This window comes from Phodopus roborovskii, unplaced genomic scaffold (genome assembly GCF_943737965.1).
Source record: "Phodopus roborovskii unplaced genomic scaffold, PHOROB, whole genome shotgun sequence".
Taxonomy (NCBI): domain Eukaryota; kingdom Metazoa; phylum Chordata; class Mammalia; order Rodentia; family Cricetidae; genus Phodopus; species Phodopus roborovskii.
In genome coordinates this window covers 6,729,039-6,749,823 of record NW_026126598.1, presented here as the reverse complement: position 1 = coordinate 6,749,823, position 20,785 = coordinate 6,729,039, and the positions used below count along the sequence as shown (strand labels likewise).

Below are 20,785 nucleotides of genomic sequence, written 5' to 3'. Positions count from 1 at the left end.
TGTTTATATTTTCTCATTTTCTTTCCCTTCTATGTGTATATGTGTTCATGAAGTCTGTAGGCTATGGTGGAGTTCACATGCATGCACACCATAGGCAGAGACCAGCAGGGCCCACCCATCTTGGTTATTAAAAAACTCCATGCTTTTGATTGCCCTACTTTTTTTTTCTTGTAATACAAAAATAACCAAGCTATTAGAATCCTTTATGATTCAAAGCAGAACATTAGTTTTATTATATATGGAAAATGGCTCCTTAAACATCAAAATGACATCTAATTATTTCCCATTGGCTTGTATTATATGCTATTATTTTATTGCAGTATACTGTCCAATTACAGAAACAACTCCAAAGAGGCATAATTTTTCTGGCTTAATGTGTAATTGTTTATTGAGTGTTTTTCTCATTATGGTGATTTTTTTTTTCTTTTTTAGAATTGCACTTATAAAGAAACTTGCTTAGATTTTTGTAAATTGATTATTATGTAGTTAAAGAAATCAGGCATTCAGGCTATGAACTGAAGGAAGTATAAGATTTAAAGACACCCACCCTTCTGCCTCAAAAAACCTAAAGATGAAGGACTGGAGAGATAGCTCTGCCCTTAAGAGCACTTGCTCTCGCAGAGGACCTGAGTTCCGTTCCCAACATCCATGTCTGACAGCTCTAAACCACCTATGTCTCCAGTTCCAAGAGATTTGATCTGACCCTCTCTCCTGGCCTCCGTGGGCACCTACAAACATGTGCACATACTCACCCTACGCATACATAAAAATAAGTCTTAGAAAAGCTAAAGTTGTATTAAAACTCCAATAGCAATGACTTGTGTCAATATCCAAATATACATTTATTTGCTTATGTAATACATCGTTTTGTAAAATGATGTGTTCTGTATTAGTTTAAAAACGAGTGCCTAATCCTCACAAGCATCGAGTGTGGCATAGCAGGTCATTAGAGGGGCTGTTGACAGTGGCTAGCTTTAAGTAAGTGCCTGAGCCAAGTGTGGTGGCTTGGGCCTGGAGGCTGAGGTAGGAGGAGGCAACAGTTAAACAAAGGTATATGCAAATATCTCTTGTCATATTCATCTACCTTTGTTTTCTTGTCCTCAATGTGTCCACGAAGAAGAGAACACATTCACATACAAACCTGAGTTTACAAGTCTCCACAAGTGTAGGGTGTGGTAAAGATGGTTGACCTCAGCCATCAGAAATTACCTCTCTGACAGAGTGCTGCAGATCAGTGTCTAGAGCCAAGTAGTGGAAATGTCAGCAGCCCTTGCACACAGATGGTTCTGGTCACAGGAGCAGTAGAAGTAGATTGGAGGCTTGAGAACTACCCTGTCTTGACTGTGCACTCAGGCACGTGTCCTTCAAGGTAGATTTGAAATGGGTGTGGCTATTTTCCTGCTTCTTCAACAGCAGAAGGCTGTGTCTGCTTGGCCTAGCTGCAGCCCAATGTGACCGCTGTCGCAGCCCCTCCTAGCTCAGTTCTGGATGGACCACCCTCACCATAAACACCCAGTTATCTCACCAACCTGTTTCACCACCCACCCTACACTCTTCAGTGATGTTTCTTGTCAACTGCTAGTGCAGTGTCTTTCTAGGTAGCTGCTGTTCTGATAAGCCACACCTCACTGGAGGATTTCAGGCATGTGTTCTACAGCTGAACTATATTCACTTGAAGGAATGTTTGAATTTTGGGACAAGTTCTTGCTAAGTTGCCCAGAGTGGCCTTGACACTGATCTGAAAATGGTAAGGGATGCTATTTTCCTACTAAGAATGTATTGCACAGATGGATTGTAAAAATCAACTTAAGAAGACTGGTGATTGGGCTCAGTGGTAAGTGTGCTTACTGTAAATACATGAGGACCTGAGTTCAAATCCCCAGCACTCCATGGTATATGCCTGTGACCCCAACACTGAGAGGAATATGGAGACAGGAAGATCATTGGGACTTTCCGGGCCTTGGTCTAGCTCCAGGTTCAGAAAGAGACCCTGTCTCAAAGAAATAATGTGGGGGTGACGGAACAGTGTGTCCAATGTCCCCTGGCAGAATTGCATACACACGCACAGGTACACATACCCCCACATGTTCATGTACATACACCACATATTTTTATACATACCGGAAGCCAACTTAATGATTATTAGGCTGGTCCTTTAAAAAAGAAAACTGGGGGTGTAGCCAGGTGTCTGTCATTCATGAAGCCCCGGGCTTGATCCCCAGCACTGCATAAACCAGGCATTGAGGTGCACACCTGTAATCTCCTAAGGAAGAGAGTATTGGTAGTAGGAGATCTGAAGTTCAAGGTCCTTGTTGGCTTCATATGGAATTCAAGGCCAACCTGGGGCACATGATACTCTGTCTCAATAATAAAGAGGAAAAGAAGCATTAGGCCCAGTGTCCCACAGTTATAATGGTGGGCTCCTACCAAGCTCCCACATGGTGTCCATGTGACCACACCAGATTGTTGAGGTTGTAAAGTACACTGGGAGATGATGGAATTCAAAACTTAACTGAGGGGGAAAACAAAACAAAACAAAACAGCAACAACAAAAAACATTGAAATTCTACTGTTCCTACCCTTTCTTTAACTAAACATTCAAAGACTTAGTTTCATTTCTATCATGATTGGAACAACAAAAGGATTTGTTCTAGAAGTTTCTGTGGTGCTCATACATAAACCACTCAGACACATCTCAGTGGGTTAGCTGTAGTCAGCCCCCACGTGGGCCACAGCTGGTAGTGTGAACAGACTGGGGAGCAGTTTTATGTCTGGCTCTCAGGGGTATATACAGGATGCATTTGCCAAGAGAGAGGACTTCTCTCCTGAGGAGAAGCCCAGTTCTCACTGTAAACCCCTGGGGACAGGACAGGCGCGTGACTCTGAAAGGAAGGTAGAGCTTCTTCCTGCACCACACAGGTAACAGCTCTGGAAACTTGCTGAAAACTTGCTGTGTACACTGACTCAGTTGGTCGCATGCTTGCTGTGCATGCGGGAAAGCCTGAGTTTAGGGTCCTAGAAGGGACGAGCTAAAAAACCCACCAACAGCCAGGCAATGGTGGTGCACGCCTTTAGTCCCAGCATTCAGGAGGCAGAAGCAGGTGGATCTCTGTGAGTTTGAGACCAGCCTGGTTTATAAGAGTTAGTTCCAGGACAGCCTCCAAAGCCACAGAGAAATCCTGTCTCGAAAAACCAACCAACCGAACAAACAAACAAAAAACAAAAAACCACCACCACCACCAAACAACAACAACAAAAAAACTAAGTGTCGTGACACACACTTGCAGTCCCAGCAGTGGGGAGGTAGAAACAGGAGGGAGAGCGAGGTGAGACGTGGTTGCTGAATGATGTAGGTCACTTGCTTTTCAGGGATCTTACAGGTGTTTTGGCAGTCTCTGAAGTCTGCACTGAGCCAGGTCTACACTGCACACACTGAGGTGGCATATTCTCATGTCCTCACCCTGTGCTAGAATGCAAAACTTGCCTGCTCTTTTCTTGGCCCATCTCTAACAGCTTGAGGATTATGTGTTAAGTTGAGATTCTGGGGTTCTTAAACACTATCGGAAGCATCCAACCCCAGCCCCAGCAGATGCCAGGCTATTTCTTTTATTCTAATTTTAATTTCCATCAACTTGGCCCCTCGTCATTCTTTCTTTCTTTATTTCAATCTTTAAAAAGTTACATTGTGTGTGTGTGTGTGTGTGTGTGTGTGTGTGTGTGTGTGTGTGTGTGCGCGCGCGCCAGCACTCATGGAGAGGTCAGAGGACAATTTGCTAGCATTGGTTGTCTTCCACCATGTGGGTTTGGGGGATCAAACTCAGATGGTCAGGCCTAGCAGCAAGCACCTTTGCCCACCGAGTATTTCACAAGCCCTCATCACACTCTCATTTTCTAAAAGCAACAAAGGAAATGAAATGTCTAGCAATCAAGGTTGGCCATGAAAGGCTCTTTGTTCTGTAGCAAAACCTGGCCATGCGGAGTGTTAGTTACCGTTCTTGCTGGGAACACACACCTGACCGAAACTGCTTAAGGAAGGAAGACAGCCCATCATGCCGGGGAAGGCATGGTGGCAGGTGCAGACGGTGTTGTGTCTTACGGCATCCAGTCAGGAAGTACAGAGAAATAAATGCTGGTATTCAGCTTGCTTGCTTTCTGAGTTTGATGAGTACAGGACCCCAGGCTGTGGCTAGCCAGTGCTGCCCTCCTTGGGGTGGGTCCTCCCACCTCAGTTTAATTTATGTAGAAATTGCATCACGGACACACCCAGAAATGTGTTCCCATGGTGATTCTACATGCTGTGAGGGTGACTGTAAAGACTCACCATCCACAGTTGGCTAGTCAGACCAGTGTCTCGCGTGCCTCTTGGTGGCAGATCATTGACTTTGTGGCATCAGGAGCACTCGGCATAAGCTAGAGCACTGATCAGTGTTGGGGTTAGGTGGGGGGAAATGTGTAGGACTGTGATCATCCTGGGTCTTAGGCTATGGCCCCTATCCGATTAGCCCATCCTGGGCAACTTCTGTAAACCCCAGAAGCCACCCTTTATGTTTGTTTGCTTGTTTATTTTTGTGTGCATTCCCATGCATGCCACCACATACATGTGGTGGTCAGAGGGCAACTTGCCCGTGTTGCTATCACCTACCATCATGTACCCAGGGATCAAAACTCAGGCTTAGTGGCATGTACCTTTTATCTACTGCACCGTTCGGGTGGGTGGCCTACTTTAAAAAAAGAAAGAAAAGAAAAGAAAAGCATCCATCCAGTATGTGAGAATTCTAAAGACTTGGAGCAGTGAATTCTTTGAGGGTGGAGGAACTCATTTTAAAAAGTAATGCTCCCTTTCTTTGTTTCTTGCCTGGCAATACATTTTCATGTTACAAACATTGAGAAGTTAGGGGGGTGGGGGGAAGTCATAGGCCCAGAGCCATGTTTTGCTATGCAGTTTTGTCAACCTATGCATACATGTATATTTTTACACTGATAATTTTCAGCATCGAGACCAAAGTGACAGTATTTTTTTTACACATTCCTTAGTATAATTTTGTCCAAGTGGTTTCTGCTTGTTTCCTTGCTTGATTTTGAGAGAGGATCTCACGTAGCCAAGGCTGGCTGTGAATTCCTGACCCTCTTGCTTCTGTCTCCTGAGTGCTGGGATCATAGGTGTGTGCCACCACACCTGGCTGGCTCTGCCGTTTCCCTGCAGTTATTGTGGACACACTGAGCTCTTCCTGCATGGTGCACATTGTGGAAAGCACTTGCAGAACTTCCTGTGTTTTCATAGGACACTTGCAGGTAGTCACTGCCTGTGAGCACTAAGGTACTGGACTTGAAGACATGCTGCAGTTACATCAACCGGAAAACATCAAACCTTACCCTTACCAACCCAACACCCATTTTATGTGCTATAATAAAGATTTCGTAGGCAGGCGCTGGTGGTGCATGTCTTTAATTCCAGCACTTGGGAGGAAGAAGCAGTTGGATCTCAAAGTTCAAGGCCAGCCTGGTCTGTGGAGTGAAGTTCCAGGATAGCTAAGGCTACACAAAGAAACCCTGTCTCAAAAGTAAAGAAATGAGAAGTAATTTTTTTTTTTTTTATAATGACATAATAGGTTTGGAAGCATAGAAATGCTTGCTTACAGTGAAGATGTTATGGTTCGACATGGGCCATCTGGGTGGCTCAGTGGGTATAGGTGCTAACTAGTGAAGCTTGCTGGTCTGGGTTTCATGCCCAAGTTGCACATGGTAAAATCATGTGGCTCTCTGGAGAACCAGCTACCAGAAGTTGTTCTCTGACCTCTACATGCACAGTAGCATGCCCCCCGACACTGAATTAATAAATGTAGGTTGTTAAAATGAGTTAGCTTGTTATGTAACTATGGACCATGACAGATGCAATCTTTTGCTGATTTTGTGGGTTGCTTTGTTTGGGTTATTTTTGTCTGGATTTCTTTTCTAGGTGCACTAGCTGCCCTTAAACATTCTTGAGGGAGAGGGACAGAGTCTCTCTACACTATCCATGACTGTCCTAGAAGTGTCTGTGTAGACCAGACTGGCCTCAAAAATCACCTGCTTTTGCCTCCCAAATGCTGGGATTAAAGTTTGTGCCATCACCTCTGGCAAGGTCCCAAATTCTAAACCACCATTCTGTATCAGTTCCTTTTCATTGCTGTGACAAAATACCAAACCAAAGCAACTTAAGAAAGGAGGAATTTATTTGGCTTACACTTCAAGGATACAGTTAGTCAAGCTGGGGAAATAAAAACACAAATAAAAATAAAATCCATTTTTAAAAGAATCAATAATGCCCTCCGGTCATTGTCACAGCCAAGTTAACACACTACACATTTCTAAAAATCTTCTTCTAGGAGGCGGTATCGTCTAATGAGAGCTGCTTCATAGATATTTGACTCCTCTCTCTTCTTTTTGTTTATTTGTAGTTTTTGCATAATAAGCACTCCGAAAAAAAACAGGATACATTGCTAAAAATGTACAAGCCCTATAATTTTCCTCTAACAAGAAAATTCCCAAGGACTAAGTGATATTTGTTATTGCAAAAAGAATCCTTGGTTTTATTTTTGTCTTTTGGATCTTGCAGTTTCTGCTTGGGATTGGCCCCCTAGGGCCTTGTACATGCAAGGCAAGTGTGAATTCATGGTGTCATGTCCTTAGTGTAGCTAGCCTGTTCTGGGGTTGACCACAAGACTTAGAGCTATCAAATGGCTGGACAACTAGAGCAAGTACTCCTTTCCCCTCCAGCCTCCCATTTTGTTGTTTGGTTTGAGTGGTTTGAGTGGTATGGGGATGGAGCTTCATGCACACTAGGCCATACCCTTAGCCCTTCAGTAGGCATCGTTGGCAGGCACTCTATATTGAGCTACACCCCTGGCCCCTAGCAGGGGAAGGTGGCATTCTAGACAAGGACTGTACTCCTGAGTCACTTCCTTAGCCTTTATTGGAGACCATATTATCACTGATTTCCTCTCCGGACACATACAAAAGTACTTACTCAAGTGGCATCTTTCTTTTATATTTGTGTGTGTGTTATTTATATTTTTAGGGTGTTTTTGTCCTTATGCTTTTTTTTTTTAATGAATCTGGGTGTTTCTTACCCCCCCCCCATGTATATCTGTGTACACATTTGTGCCTGGTGCCTTCAGAGGTCAGAAAAGGAGGATGGATCCCAGGGAACTGAAGTTACTAACGGTGTACACTCCCAAAACTGTGGGAATCAGGGTGCTGGGTGGCAGATGGAGAGTCTTGTTGGGAATGTCCCATATCTTGTAAAGATTGCTTGTCCTTCTCTGTCCTTTGCCGTCTTTCACAGCGCCCCTGTTTTTGCCTCTTCTCTCTCTCATTCAGATCCAGAGTTAGGTGTTGGCCCTCTGCCTGAACACGACAACCAAGATGCAGGGCCTATTGTCCCCAAGATCTCGGGCCTAGAGAGAAGCCAGGAGAAGAGTCAGGACTGTTGCAAAGAGCCTGTCTTTGAACCTGTGGTGCTCAAAGACCCTCATCCTCAGCTCCTCCAGCTGCCATCCCAGCCCCAGGCGGAACTCCAGCTCCAAATTCCATCTCCAGACCCAGACTTGGTCCAGCGCACGGAGGCTCCGCCCCAGTTTCCTCCTCCAAGTACACAACCAGCCCAGGGGCCCCCAGAAGCCCAGCTGCAGCCTGCCCCACAGCCTCAGGTGCAGCGGCCACCGCGGCCGCAGTCCCCCGGTCATTTGCTGCAGCAGACCCTTCCGCCGGTGCAGTCCCATCCCTCTTCCCAGAGCCTCTCCCAGCCACTGTCAGCCTACAACAGCAGTAGCCTGAGTCTCAACAGCTTGAGGTGAGTGACCCTAATCTTCCAGGAGGCAGGGGTCACTAAGTATTGTATGTTCGCAATTGGCCCTGGTTTTTAATTGGTGAGGCTGAAAGGCAGGGAAAGGGAAGTGTTGGTGGAGCGTGGGTCTCTTGGGTTGGGTGTTGAGGACATTGGTGGGGGGTGGGGTTAAAGGTGAGATAAAATTCCTTCAGGGACTTGAAATAATGTAGGAAGGAGGGAATGGTGGATTCAAAAAAAGTTGGAGGAGCCAAGCATGTCAGCACACGCCTTTAATCCCAGCACTCGGGAGGCAGAGGCAGTGGGATCTCTGAGTTCGAGGCCAGCCTGGTCTACAGAGTGAGTCCCAGGATGGACAGGGCTACACAGAGACACCCTGTCTCAAAACAAGCAAGCAAAAGTTGGAGGTTGCACCAGAGCACACATGTGGAGGGCAGGGGTAGAAGCAGGGCAAGCATGCCAAGGCACACCTGAAGATTTTCCCTGGGAAGAGCCTTGATGAGGGAGGTTCTGTGCCACTCTGGGGGCTGCATTTTAAGAGAGCTGTGCTGATGTTTCCAGAGGCCTGGGACCCTAGGAGTTTGGGTTTCTTCTGTTAGAGGATCTTTCTCCCGCTGTGGGTCACCTAGCTCTGTTGAAAAAAATCCCTGCTGGAGAGCCAGGTTCCCTTTTGACCTCATCGGGCCTCCCAAAGGAAAGCTCCCAAAGAGCTGCAGAAATGCTATCTGCCTCCAGGGTCCTAATTCTAGCTCCGCCACTGTCCCCAGGCTCCATCTTTGTTACTGCCTTCCATTGGGGAGGCAGGTGGCTTTGATGGTTTAGGGACTCCTTTGTTTCCTGTATACCGTCCCCTGTGGTCATATCCATCTCATGGCCCCTCCGAACCAAAAGAGTGATGTGTTAGTTGCTTCCCTTGTTGCTCTGGCAAAATACTTGACAGAAGCAATTTGAAGAAGGAAGGGTTTCTTTCTGCTCACAATTTGGGAACACGCAGTCCATCACGGCAGGGGAGGGCATGAGGGCAGGAGCACGAGGTGCCCGGTCACGTGACACCCACAGTCAGGAAGCAGAGAGAGATGGACGCAGGTGCTCAGCCCCATTCCTCCTTTGTAGTCAGTCCGGTGCTGCCCACATTCAGGGTGGGGCTCCCCATCTCAGCTACCCGGATGTGGACAAACTCTCACCTGTATGCCCAGACGTTTATCTCACAGGAAATGAAGCCCTTCCCAGCCTCACCCCTCACCTGTGCTGCCTTCACTCTCAGGTGACAGTGGCAGAAGGGCAGAACTCAGAAAGTCATTTTCTTCTATTAACTCAGCTGCTAGTGTGGCTCGAGGAAGTGGGAAGGCTGGACCCCTGTAGGGTGGAGGGGAAAGTTTTGCAGCAGAAATAAGAGGGGTCCTAACATTGAGTCAGGAGGGGCCACCTGAACAGGGGGTGGGGGTCCATCCGGAAATGGAGCAGTAGCCCCTGGCTTCTGTATATAGTAGCCAGGGTGGTTGGTACATACCTGTCTGTGCTTCACACGGCTGCTGGGTCCCAGGGGACATTGATGAAGAGGAAGAGGGTGACGCAGGCTGTGGAAGGGCTATAGGCAGGGAGATGGGATTTTAAAACTGCATTTACATATTTATTTGTTTGTGTGTGTTTGTATGTGGGCATGCCAGGTATGGTGGTCACAGGGTATGTTGTAGAGTTCAGTTCTCTCCTTCCATCATGTGGGTCTCAGCATTGAACCCTGGTCGTCAGTCTATTGGCAAGAGCTTTTACCCTTTGAGCAATCTCACCAGCTAAGGGTTGGTTCCCTTCCTCCCTCCCTCCCTCCCTCCCTCCCTCCCTCCAATCCCCTCTTCCCCGGGGATATAGCTCATTTGGTAGAATGCTTGCCTAGTGAGCATGGAATCTTGGATTCCATCCCCAGCACTGTATAACCAGGGCATGGTGGTACACAGCTGTGATCCCAGCATTGGGAAATGGGTACATGAGGATCACGAGTTCAAGGTCACCCTCTGTTATATAGGGAGATGTAGGAGTTACAGGAAACCTGTCCCATAAAAGTCTTTTACTGTAATAAAGGAAACAAACATCAGACAACAAAAAAGGAATCCTGACTTTCTCCCTTTTCTTTCTTATTGTAACAGCAGCAGCAGAAGCAGCACTCCAGCCAAGACCCAACCCGCCCCTCCACACATCTCCCACCACCCCTCCGCCTCTCCCTTCCCCCTCTCTCTGCCTAACCACAGCCCCCTGCACAGCTTCACACCCACCCTCCAGCCCCCTGCCCACTCACATCACCCCAATATGTTTGCCCCTCCCACTGCTCTGCCTCCTCCCCCACCGCTGACATCCGGAAGTCTGCAGGTGCCCGGGCATCCGGCAGGGAGCACTTACTCAGGTAAGACGAGACAGTCTCATTGGCACACCCATACTCCCAGTGCCCCTCGCAGGTCACCTCATCACTGGACCATATTAGCTCACAAATTTCACCCCTCTTGGATGTGTTCTTTGAGTGTTCAGCAAAGGTAAATACTAAAGCCTCCAAATTGCCCAGCAAAGCCGGGATGAATTTGATGCCGAACAAGAAAGGAAGTGCCTAAGTCATACCTTTTGTTTTGTTTTTGTTTTTGTTTTTTTTTTTTTTTTAAATGATATCACCACTGAGTGCAAATTAGATGGTATGTGCTCTGTGACACACATTTAAACGGTGACAGAAATTACGGGCTTGTATGTTTCATCCCAGGATCTTTAGGTTATGACTTGGTTTATGGCTTTATTTTTGTCAAATAAAACCCCCTTCTATCTTGATTATTTTTTTTTAATTATTTTATTTTTTTAGTCATGTGTATGTGGTGTGTGTGTGTGTGTGTGTGTGTGTGTGTGTGTGTGTGTGTGTGTGTACCATGTCCACATGTGTGCAGGTAACCAAAGAGGCCAGAAGAGGGCGTCCCCTGGAGCTGGAGTTACAGGTGATTGTGAGCTGTCTGACATGGGTGCTGGGAACTAAGGGCAGGTCTTCTATAACAACAATATGAGCTCTTAACTGCTGAGCCTTCTTTATGTTCTGTTGAGGTGACAGTTTACCCCAGAAATTTAAAGACAGACATACTTAGGCTAGGGGGAAGACTCATTAGAGGACTTGTCCTGCAAAGCTGAGGTCCCCAGTTCAGTCCCCGAATGATGTTGGTACACACTTGAGATCCCAGCACTGGAGACGTAGAGACAGGGGCATCCTAGGGCTCCCTGGCCAGCTACTCTAGTCATCTTGGTGAGGTACAGGCCCCTGAGAGCTTTGCCTCAAAAAGTCAAGGTGGCTTCAGTGAGATGGCTAGTAGGCAAAGGCATTGTCCTAACACCTGACCACCTGACTTCCATTCCTAGGGCCCCAGAGTGGAGGAAGAACCACTCCCCAAAATTTTCCTGTGGTCATGTACATACCCACACACAAATAAGTAAATAAACTACTAGAAGTAAATGTCTGTTTAAAGAAAAATATGGATCCCAGCTGAGCAATGATACCTGAGGTTGATATTTGGCCTCCACACACGTGTTTAACACACATGTGAGTGTCATCGAGCACACACACACACACACACACACACAGACACGCAGAGCATTCTTTTCCTGACTATATTAACCAAACCTGTGCTCTGATGTTGATCCAGTCTTGCCATGTTACACCACTTTGTAGAGCTATACCAGTCCTTGAAGAAGGCATGGGAACCCGGTGCTATTAACAGATCTATAATGAATGACGGGTCCCACTGTACCACAGTACTTAAATATGCTTGTGTGTGTGGTGTGTGTGGATGTGTGTATGTCTTTTTGTGTGTGTCTGTCTCTGTGTGTGTACATGCACGTGTGTTTATCTGGGAGTAGAAGCAAGAATGTCAACTGTGGGTGCTGTCCCTCAGGGCACAGTCACCCACCTTGTTTTAATTGTTGTTAACCACACACCACATGTTTGTTGTTGTTACTGGTGTTGTTTTGAGACAATCTTGCATTAGTCTGTAACTCACCAAGCAGCTAGGCTGGGAGTGACCGAACTTGCGTTTGATTTGGGATTGAGGGATTAGGTAGTGAATTTGAGAGCCGGCATTGGTGTAGTTTGTCTATTCCACCTTTTATCCCAGGGCCTGGCTCCATCCCTGTGTGCCCCAAGTAATTTGTCCTTATCCCTGCATCCTTCATCTATTGCCTGGCACTAGGTCCTTAGAGACACTATGTTCAGCTTTTTGAGATTATGACATGGCATTGCCATCTATAAAGTTCACACTAGAGAACCACACAATCAATTTTTATACACCCACACATGTGCACGTGCACGCACACACACACACACACACACACACAGAGTCTCATTGTGGCAGCTACTCATGTAGCTCAGTTGGTAACCCTTGCCCAACATGCATAAAGCCCTGGGTTCCATCCATACCTCTACTTAAAAAACCATGTGTAGTGTTGCACACCTGCCATCCCAGAGCTCAGGAGGCAGGGGCAGGAGGGTCAGAAGTTTGTAAGGAGTACGGTTTTTCCGCCCGCCGCTTGGTCTTGTCCTGCCGCTGCGCCAGCCCCAATTAACACACAGAGACTCTATATTTGATATTATACTGTTGGCCAGTTACTACTTTCTTATCGGCTAGCTCTGTCTTAAGTATTAACCCATTTGTGTTAATCTATGTATTTCCATGTGGTCTTCTTACCCGGAGCCGGCTGCCACGTACTGCTCTCTCCAGACTCTCCATCTTGACTCCTCCTTACTCCTTCCTATTTCCTCCTTGTCTCTCCTATCTTCCTTTCCTATTGGCCAACAGTGCTTTATTATTACCCAGTATGAGAAACATATAGAATGACATCTCCCATCAGAAGTTCAAGGTCATTGTCTGCTGTGTGGGGAGTTCAGAGTCATTCTGGGTTATATGAGACTCTCGGTTTCAAACAAAACAAGAGCTTCATAATGTGTTAAATAAGTTCATGATTCTGTGTCAGCCAAATTCATAGCCATACAGCCATGCTGCACTGTCATGTGGTATGCACACTGGACATGTCTTCAACCAGGATGTCCTATTCTGAAAGAAAAGGTACCACCACCACAATCACCCTTTCCTTCTTTTCCAGAACAAGATATCTTGAGGCAGGAACTGAACACGCGTTTCCTGGCTTCTCAGAGCGCCGACCGAGGTGCATCCCTGGGCCCTCCACCCTACCTGCGGACCGAGTTCCATCAACACCAGCATCAGCACCAGCACACGCATCAGCACACGCACCAGCATACCTTCACACCGTTCCCCCACGCCATCCCACCCACCGCCATCATGCCGACGCCAGCACCTCCCATGGTGCGTACCCCAGGCAGAAATGTGAGGATAAGTAGAGCATGCAGCTTGGCTCGGGGGTTGGCATGGGCATTGGGAGACACTGGAGAGGGGATGGGAAGAGGTGACTCTGTGGGGGAGGGCATATCCCTTGGGTATTGTCCGTCTTTGCTAATAACTCTGGTTCTAGAACATCAGAGATGGGGGACAATTTTCTGGGTGGCTGTCATTGGCACCATGGGTAGCTTTAATTCTGGGTGCCTTCAGAACACTGAGATGAAGCCTTGTTAACTTTTTAAGGGGTTATTGTGTTTGCTTGTGCATGCTGGGTGATTGGCCCCAGATCTAAAAATGTTTAATACTAATATAGAGATACTTAGGAAAGATTGGGATTGAAGAGGAGAGAAGCAAGGGTCCTGTTGGGAGGATGCTCACTCTGGATACTCCCTGTTCCTTGATCATGTATTTCCCCTAATTCCATTTTCCTAGAACTGCCATACTTCTTGTGATTCTATGATGTGACACAGTGTCCTAAACTTGCGTTACGTCTGACAGCAAGCAGGCATATGCGTCCCAAGGAGATATAGCTCAGCAGTGACATAGTGTTTACTCTGTCTTGTCTGGGGACTGGCACATGTGTGGAGAACAGGGATATTTGTTTTAGAAACCAGAAATACCGATGAATGGTGCTATAGTAGAATTCTGTGTGTTTTCCAAGAGAGAGACCTGCCCATAACAAATGGCTATCACAATATTATGTTGCTAATCTTTAATATTTAAACAAATACTTGGGGCTGGAGAGATGGCTCAGTGGTTAAGAGCACTTGCTGTTCTTCCAGAGGACCTGAGTTCAGCTTCCAGCCTCCATGTTGTGCAACTCACAACCATCTATAACTTTAGCTGCAGGGGATCCAGCGCCCTCTTCTGGCCTCCTTGGGCACCTGAATACTTGTGCACACACCTGCACAGGCACACAGATATATACACACCTTTTTTGTTTGTTTGTTTTAAAGAATATACTTTTTATGTTCAGAGGCAAGGCTCCAAGACCTCCCCGAAATCACTCATTTTGTACTGTAACATGTTTTGCTGAGACAACAGAGTCTAGTTTTCCTGCCACAGAAAAGATAAAAATACAAGGAGTTAGCTCTTGGCATGAATTAGATGGTGTCTTAGGGTTTTTATTGCTGTGATGAAACACCCTGACCAAAACAATTTGGGGAAGGACAAGGTTGATTTGACTTACATATCCAGAATCCACTGAGGGAAACCAAGTCAGGAACTCAAACTGGGTAGGAACCTGGAGGCAGGAGCTGATGCAGAAGCCACAGAGGAGTACTGCTTATTGGCTTGCTCCTCATGGCTTGCTCAGCTTGCTTTCTTAGAGAACCCAGGACCATCAGCCCAAGGATGGTCCCACCCACAGTATGCTGATCCCTCCTCCATCCATCACTAACTTAAAAGTGCACAAGGCTTTTCTACAGCCCATCATCTGGAGGCACTTTCTCCATTGAGATTCCCTCCTCTTAAATGACTCTACCTTGTGTCTAGTACAGATGCAACGTCCAATTTCCTGATTCATCTGGATTACTGCCTATTTTCTCCACTTCGGATGTTTGCCTTGTGCCAGTCCCCAGACATGTAGCATCCAGGGGTCCTGAGGAGTGGGGTGCATTGGGTGGGCTTATCACTGTACATTTACATTCTGGATACTTCTTGTTGGGAGACTGACTTGCTTTTTTGTGCACCTCAGGGTTGGCACAGAAGTGTGTCTGGTGGGTCACCTCCATTGGAGGGGTGAACAACATATGCAGCTAAAGTAACTAGCTTTTGCTTTGATCCCTTTGCAGTTTGACAAATACCCCACCAAAGTTGACCCATTCTACCGGCATAGTGTGAGTCATACTACTGTGCTACACATTCGTTGTCACGCCTTTTCCATTTCTGTGCTCTTGCCACAGATGAGTAAGCGCCTGGCAGCCTTTCCTGTCATCTGTGCAAGAGTCTCCCCATCACTCCTTTATCATTCAGGGTGCTTGCTTGTGTGCCTTCCCCCCCCCACACACCCTTTGGGTATCGATGCAGTATCATCTTCCAAATCAAGAGATCACCAGGGGTGCATCAGCCTGCTAGCCCGGAGCTAGAGAAGTGAAGGCAGGAGGGTCAGGAGTTAAGATTATCCTTGCTACATAGTGAGTTCAAAGACAGCCTGGGCTATGTGAGACCCTGTCTCACAAAAGACGAACAACAATAAATCATTAGCATTGCCCCATTTTGGAACTTCCTGAAACCACACAGCTATCCAAAAGAGTTACTGTCTTAGAGAGTATGAAATCACATTTTTTTTTTTGTTTGTTTTTGTCATCATTCAAAATGCTAGGAACCCAGAACTCTTGGGATTAAATTTAGACTCTTTCCTATACATTAACCATCCCTTTTATTTTAACTCATGCCTCTTTTAAAGAGTGGATTTTTCTTCCCTTCTAGAATAAATACAGAACCTTTTCCCACATAGTCAGATTGTTATCCAGACCTTATTTCAACTGAGCAGTAATTAAAAAAAAAAAAAAAAAAAAAAAGATCAGTTAATTTTAAAAAGATCTTAGCTAGACATGTTGGCACACACCTGTTAATGCAGTGTTTGGGAAATGGAGGTAAGAGGATCCAGAAGTCAAGGCCAGCCTTGGGCAATCTGAGACCATCTCTCAAAAAACTAACACAAAAAAAAGAGCCTTAAGATGGGGGGGAAATGCTATTTTTCTCTTTAGACTCATTGCCATTTATTTGAAAAGCACTTCTGCATCGTGTAATTTTTAGTATTACGGGATATAAATGGGTACTGCCCCGAGTTGGATGTTGAGCCATGTAAGAGCTTCTCCATGTAGAGAGAGATCTGACCATTGGACTGTGATATTTTGATTATGGGGTGAATACTGTATCACTGTGATCTGAAATTCCTCTAGACTATTTGCTCACTGGTTAATTTGTATCTTTAAAGCGAAAACAAGGAAGGGTAGTAATTGTAGTCATGTTGATCTACATACAGGTCTTTGCTTTATTTCACAGCACTGTCTTAACACCCCAGTTGTAATGTTGCTCAACACATCTGTAAGGGCAGGATTCATTCAAGCCTAGATGCATGCACACTGCTTACTATGCAAGAGTGTAGCTAAGCTATCTAGACTAGAAAAGACTGGAAATCAGTTAGAACTGTTTTCCTCTAGAGACATTTGGAGCTGACCCAAGGAAGAACTCTTGGAATTAGACAGGCTGGGGATATAGAACAGTCTCCTAATCTGCAAGAAACCCTGGGTTCCATCCTCAGCATTGGATAGAACCAGGCATGGTAGTGCACACCTATATCCCCAGAAGTTGGGGCTGGAGACAAGAGGATCAAGAGTTCAAAGTCATCCTTAGCTACATAGGGAACTCCCTGACCCCGCCAGAGAGGTTGGTTAAGAGTGCTTGCTGCTCTTGCAGAGGACCTGAGTTCAGTTCCCAGCACCCAGGTAGAGTGACTCATAACTGCCTATAACTCCAGTTCCAGGGGGCAGAGGCAAGGGGGGGGGTGATACAAAGCCCTGTTCTGGATTCCACAGGCACTACACTTATGAATGTGCACACACACACACACACATACCCTAAACATTGAAAACAAATAAATGAAAGACCATCTAATGAAATAATTCTAATGAAAGGTGTCTTATGCTCAGTGGGTGGCCCAGGCTGGCTTCCTGAGACCAAAGTGCCAGCACCTTCCTCCTCATAGGCCACAGAAGGCTCCTGGGTTAAAGGTGGAGGAGTATGGAGGCCCATGTGTCTGGGAAGTTTCTGTTTTATGACTGAGACACTTCAGGCTTTTAGACAGAGGGCAGGAGTCAGCTTGTATTTCTATTCTAAGAAGTCTGCAACAGAGGGGAGGAGAGGGGAATGGGCCTCCCATTTTTCTTTTTTAATTGTAATCATTAGAGAAGAAAGGACCACTTGGAGGCAGAGTCATAGAAATTTGAGCGTTTTAATGCAGCATGTATTTAATTACTCCGCTTTATGCAGTGTACTGGGGGAGAGTTGTTTCATAATATTAGCGATAGTGGCTAATCTATAAAGTAGTCTCCCCTGCTTTGGGGATTAGGACATTATAAGGCAAATTAAGATGCAGTGCGCTCAAGTAGCTGAAACACAATTTTAGACTTAAAAGTAGTTTTAAATGAGGATACTTGGCTGGCAATCGCTGTTTAAGTGGATTTAGTTCAATATCAATTAGTCTGGAAAACTTCTTGGTGTCTTTGTAGAGAGCAAAGTGCAATAGAGAACGAGAGAAAAACACACGCTCCGAAGATAGGGGTTGCCGAGTGTGTCTTTCAGTCATCACCGGAAACAGCTAGCCTCCAGCACTATTAAGGGAAGCTTGTTAGTGTATGTTTGACGTATCAGGCAGCCTTGGAGCCGGGGAGTTACGTAAACATCGTATGACAGTTTGATCATGGAGTCAGAGAAATAAGATCTCTGTGGATTGCGCTGTTTGTCTAGTTTGTTTGTTTCGTTTCCCTGCCGTTGTTGGTGCTTTGTAAGCTGTTGAGTCCAGACGGTTCAGCCTTCATTAGAGGCCGTCTCTGTGCCATGGAGTGGTCAGAATCACATCAGGGCTCAGCTCGCCTCCTGTAGCCTGCAACAAGCAGGTCCGCTGAGCAGCCCACGAAGTGAGAAATGGCTAGGAGGATTTCCGCTTTATGTGTGGCTCTCCGGTTCCTTGAGGACATAAAAGGTCTGGGACAGGAGGGACTTAACAGTGAAAACATAACTCTCCCAGACTCTTGTGTCATCTCTGTCACTTCAAATGATCAGTGGGAGGAGACAAGATTAGACTTTTAGACTTTGTATGAAAATCGGCAGTTCCATTTAAAATGTAAACCAAGTCATTTAACCCTCCACAAATATCCATCATCATTTTAGATGAGGGGATTAAATTGTCCTCTGGAAATGCCACTTGGAGAACAACCTAATGAAGCAAGGATTGTGAATAGCCTCTTTTCCTCCAACCACCAAATATCTAAATTCATTTAAAACTCATCAGATTTCAACAATACAAAATCCTGGCCCTCCTAAAGACCTTCTCTTCTTTTTCTCTGTTTTCCTCCCCCCCCCCCAATTCGCTCGTAATTTTCTGGGCGTCTTGTTGGGCTTAGCATCCCCTGTTTTCGATATGCATGGAGGGCTTCTGTGTGATTTCTTGATTAATAATTAGCAAAGCTCTCTGTATAATGATGCTCTCATCGGGGACATCATTTGTTGGCCGATTGATTCTGAACTACTTTTTAACTTTTTTCGTTAAACATTCATGGCGCATCTGTGTGTTCGTCTCATCATAGCTTGGCTAATGGCATCACACTGAGATTGGTTGGCTTGCTAATGTCGATGTCTTTCTATGGGAATTGGGACATATCACGTGCCCCCCCATACTAAAACCTTTTTTTTAATCCCTCCCCGCCTTTGGCTACAGCTCTTCCACTCCTATCCTCCTGCAGTCTCGGGTATACCCCCCATGATCCCACCCACGGGCCCTTTCGGTTCACTCCAAGGAGCGTTCCAGCCGAAGGTAAGAACCCCAGAGTGAAGAAGACATGGGTGCCTGTCTTAGTGGAGGGTCAGGCTAGGCATGCAGGTGGGCTGTATCCATGCTTGCCTGCAGTGATGACTTCACACATCCAAAGGCATGTGGAGTAGAATGAGACCTTTTTTCTAGTCCATTTAGTTTTAACCTTGGGGTTGCTGGGACCCATGTAGTCCCAGTTGAGCTAGGTTTTTATATACTCTTCAAAATATGCAGAAAAAGGGGGCTGGAGGGATGGCTGCGTGGTTTACGTGCTGTTGTTTTGCTCTTACAAAGGACCCAAGTTCGGTTCCCAGCACCCACATCAGGCAGCTCACAATCTGTGACCCCAGCTCTGGGAGATCCAATGCCCTCTCCTGGCCTCTGTGAACACTCACACATGCATGGCATGCACACATGTAGACACACACACCTACACATAAATAAAACCAACTGTTAAAAAAATAGGCAGACTATATATATCATAAGCACATATATCTTTTCCTCCCCAAACTCTGAATGTTTCTTTTTCTAACAACTTTTCCCATTTACCGTATATTAACTATAAGCAATAATGGGTTTCACCACGACATCTCTATAAGGTAATATATTTAATATTCTTTGGCATTTTTACATCTTGTCCTCCGCTCCTCTTGTGACTTTCCGCCTGTGAAATCCATTGATTTTTAACTGAGGTCACAAGGAGCATGAGTGAGGATCTATTGGAAGGAACAGTGCAACTTCCCAGGAACTACACCACTGAAGAAAAGGATGTTTCTCTGGGGGGAACACGACTCAACACTAAGTATTTAGTAGGAAATGCCAAGTCGCCTCTAAGGTGTGCATGATGAACACATATGCAAAGTTGAGTGTTGGTTGCTTTTTAATGGGAAATTGGGATAAAACTTCCCCGCACTAAAATTGTTTGCTCTTTCTGTTGTCTGAGAAGGATTTTTCTAGTTATTCTCTGCCCTTCCCTCTATCAGCCATCTGTGCATGGGGCGGGGTCTGCCTGGAGGTGTCGAGACAAGAGCTTACCTTATTTGCTCACTTTCTCCCTCCCTGCTCCTTCTTAGACCTGTCTGTATACCAGCCCACCCACCCCCCACTTTCATTTTGACACTCACCAGAGCCAGGATCTGTTCTTTCTTTCTGACATACAACCCTGAACATCACGTTTTTATTTATTTTTTCTTTTAGGTTTTATTTTACATGCATGAGTATTTTGCCTGTGTGTCTGTATGTGTACCATGTGCATGGTTGGTGCCCGAGGAGATCAGAAGAAGGGGGTTGGAACTCCTGGCACTGGAGTTATAGATGGTTGTGAGCTGTCGTGTGGGTACGAGGAACCAAACCCAGGTCCTCTGCCTGAGTAACGAGTGCTCTTAACCGCTGAGCCATCTCCCTAGCCCTTGAAATTCACTCACCTTTTATTCTCAGTAAGAACTAAATTATTTTCTACCTAGTAGAAAATATGCAGATCAACACAGGCTCAGTTACCCATGAAGGTTAATATTCAAAAGTAATTTTGACAACACTTTACCTTTAAAAAAAATTTACTGTGGTAGAACCGGAGGTGTGGCTCAGTGATAGAGCATCTCCCTAGATTTCCCCGTGGAGGGGCTGGGGGTATGTCTCAGACGTAGACCACTTGTCTCCATACACAGTTACCTAGGTTCAGTCACAACAGCATCCAAAGAATACGAAGTGATATTTTATGACCCTTATTTTACTTAAGTACTAATTCTTAAAGTGAAATATGCTTTTCCAGTTGACAACCAATTTTAGTTGAGATGTTGTACTTCGTGTAGCTTGGTGTCTGTTCCCTTCCCACTGCCCACTGCCATTCTTAAGCCAAAGCACCAGTTTGGGACCAGAGTCTCCTGGATTGAACACATGCATTTTCAAAGGTGTGTTGCCATAAAAGCCAGAAACAGGGAAAGAAATTAAAAAGGCATTAGGGGTTGGGTGTTGCCTGCGCCTTTGAAATCATCCTTACATGCAAGAAACTGCAGCTTGAATGCCAGGATCTGTGTACACAGGCCTTTTACAGTGACC

General features: G+C 45.8%; 1 protein-coding gene across 5 annotated transcripts in view; it reads left to right on the top strand.

Moving 5' to 3' along the window:
- Auts2 (activator of transcription and developmental regulator AUTS2) overlaps positions 1-20,785 on the top strand; it is a 1,043,762-nt gene that overhangs the window by 997,485 nt on the left and 25,492 nt on the right. The window contains exons 7-11 of one of the 5 annotated variants that reach the window (XM_051204788.1): positions 7,360-7,831; positions 9,970-10,220; positions 12,941-13,182; positions 14,988-15,032; positions 18,638-18,733. In XM_051204788.1, coding sequence (XP_051060745.1) covers positions 7,360-7,831; positions 9,970-10,220; positions 12,941-13,182; positions 14,988-15,032; positions 18,638-18,733 — 1,106 coding nt within the window. Of the gene's footprint in view, positions 1-7,359; positions 7,832-9,966; positions 10,221-12,940; positions 13,183-14,987; positions 15,033-18,637; positions 18,734-20,785 lie in introns of all 5 variants that reach the window. The other 4 variants (XM_051204790.1, XM_051204787.1, XM_051204789.1 and 1 more) reach the window with 4 other exon arrangements.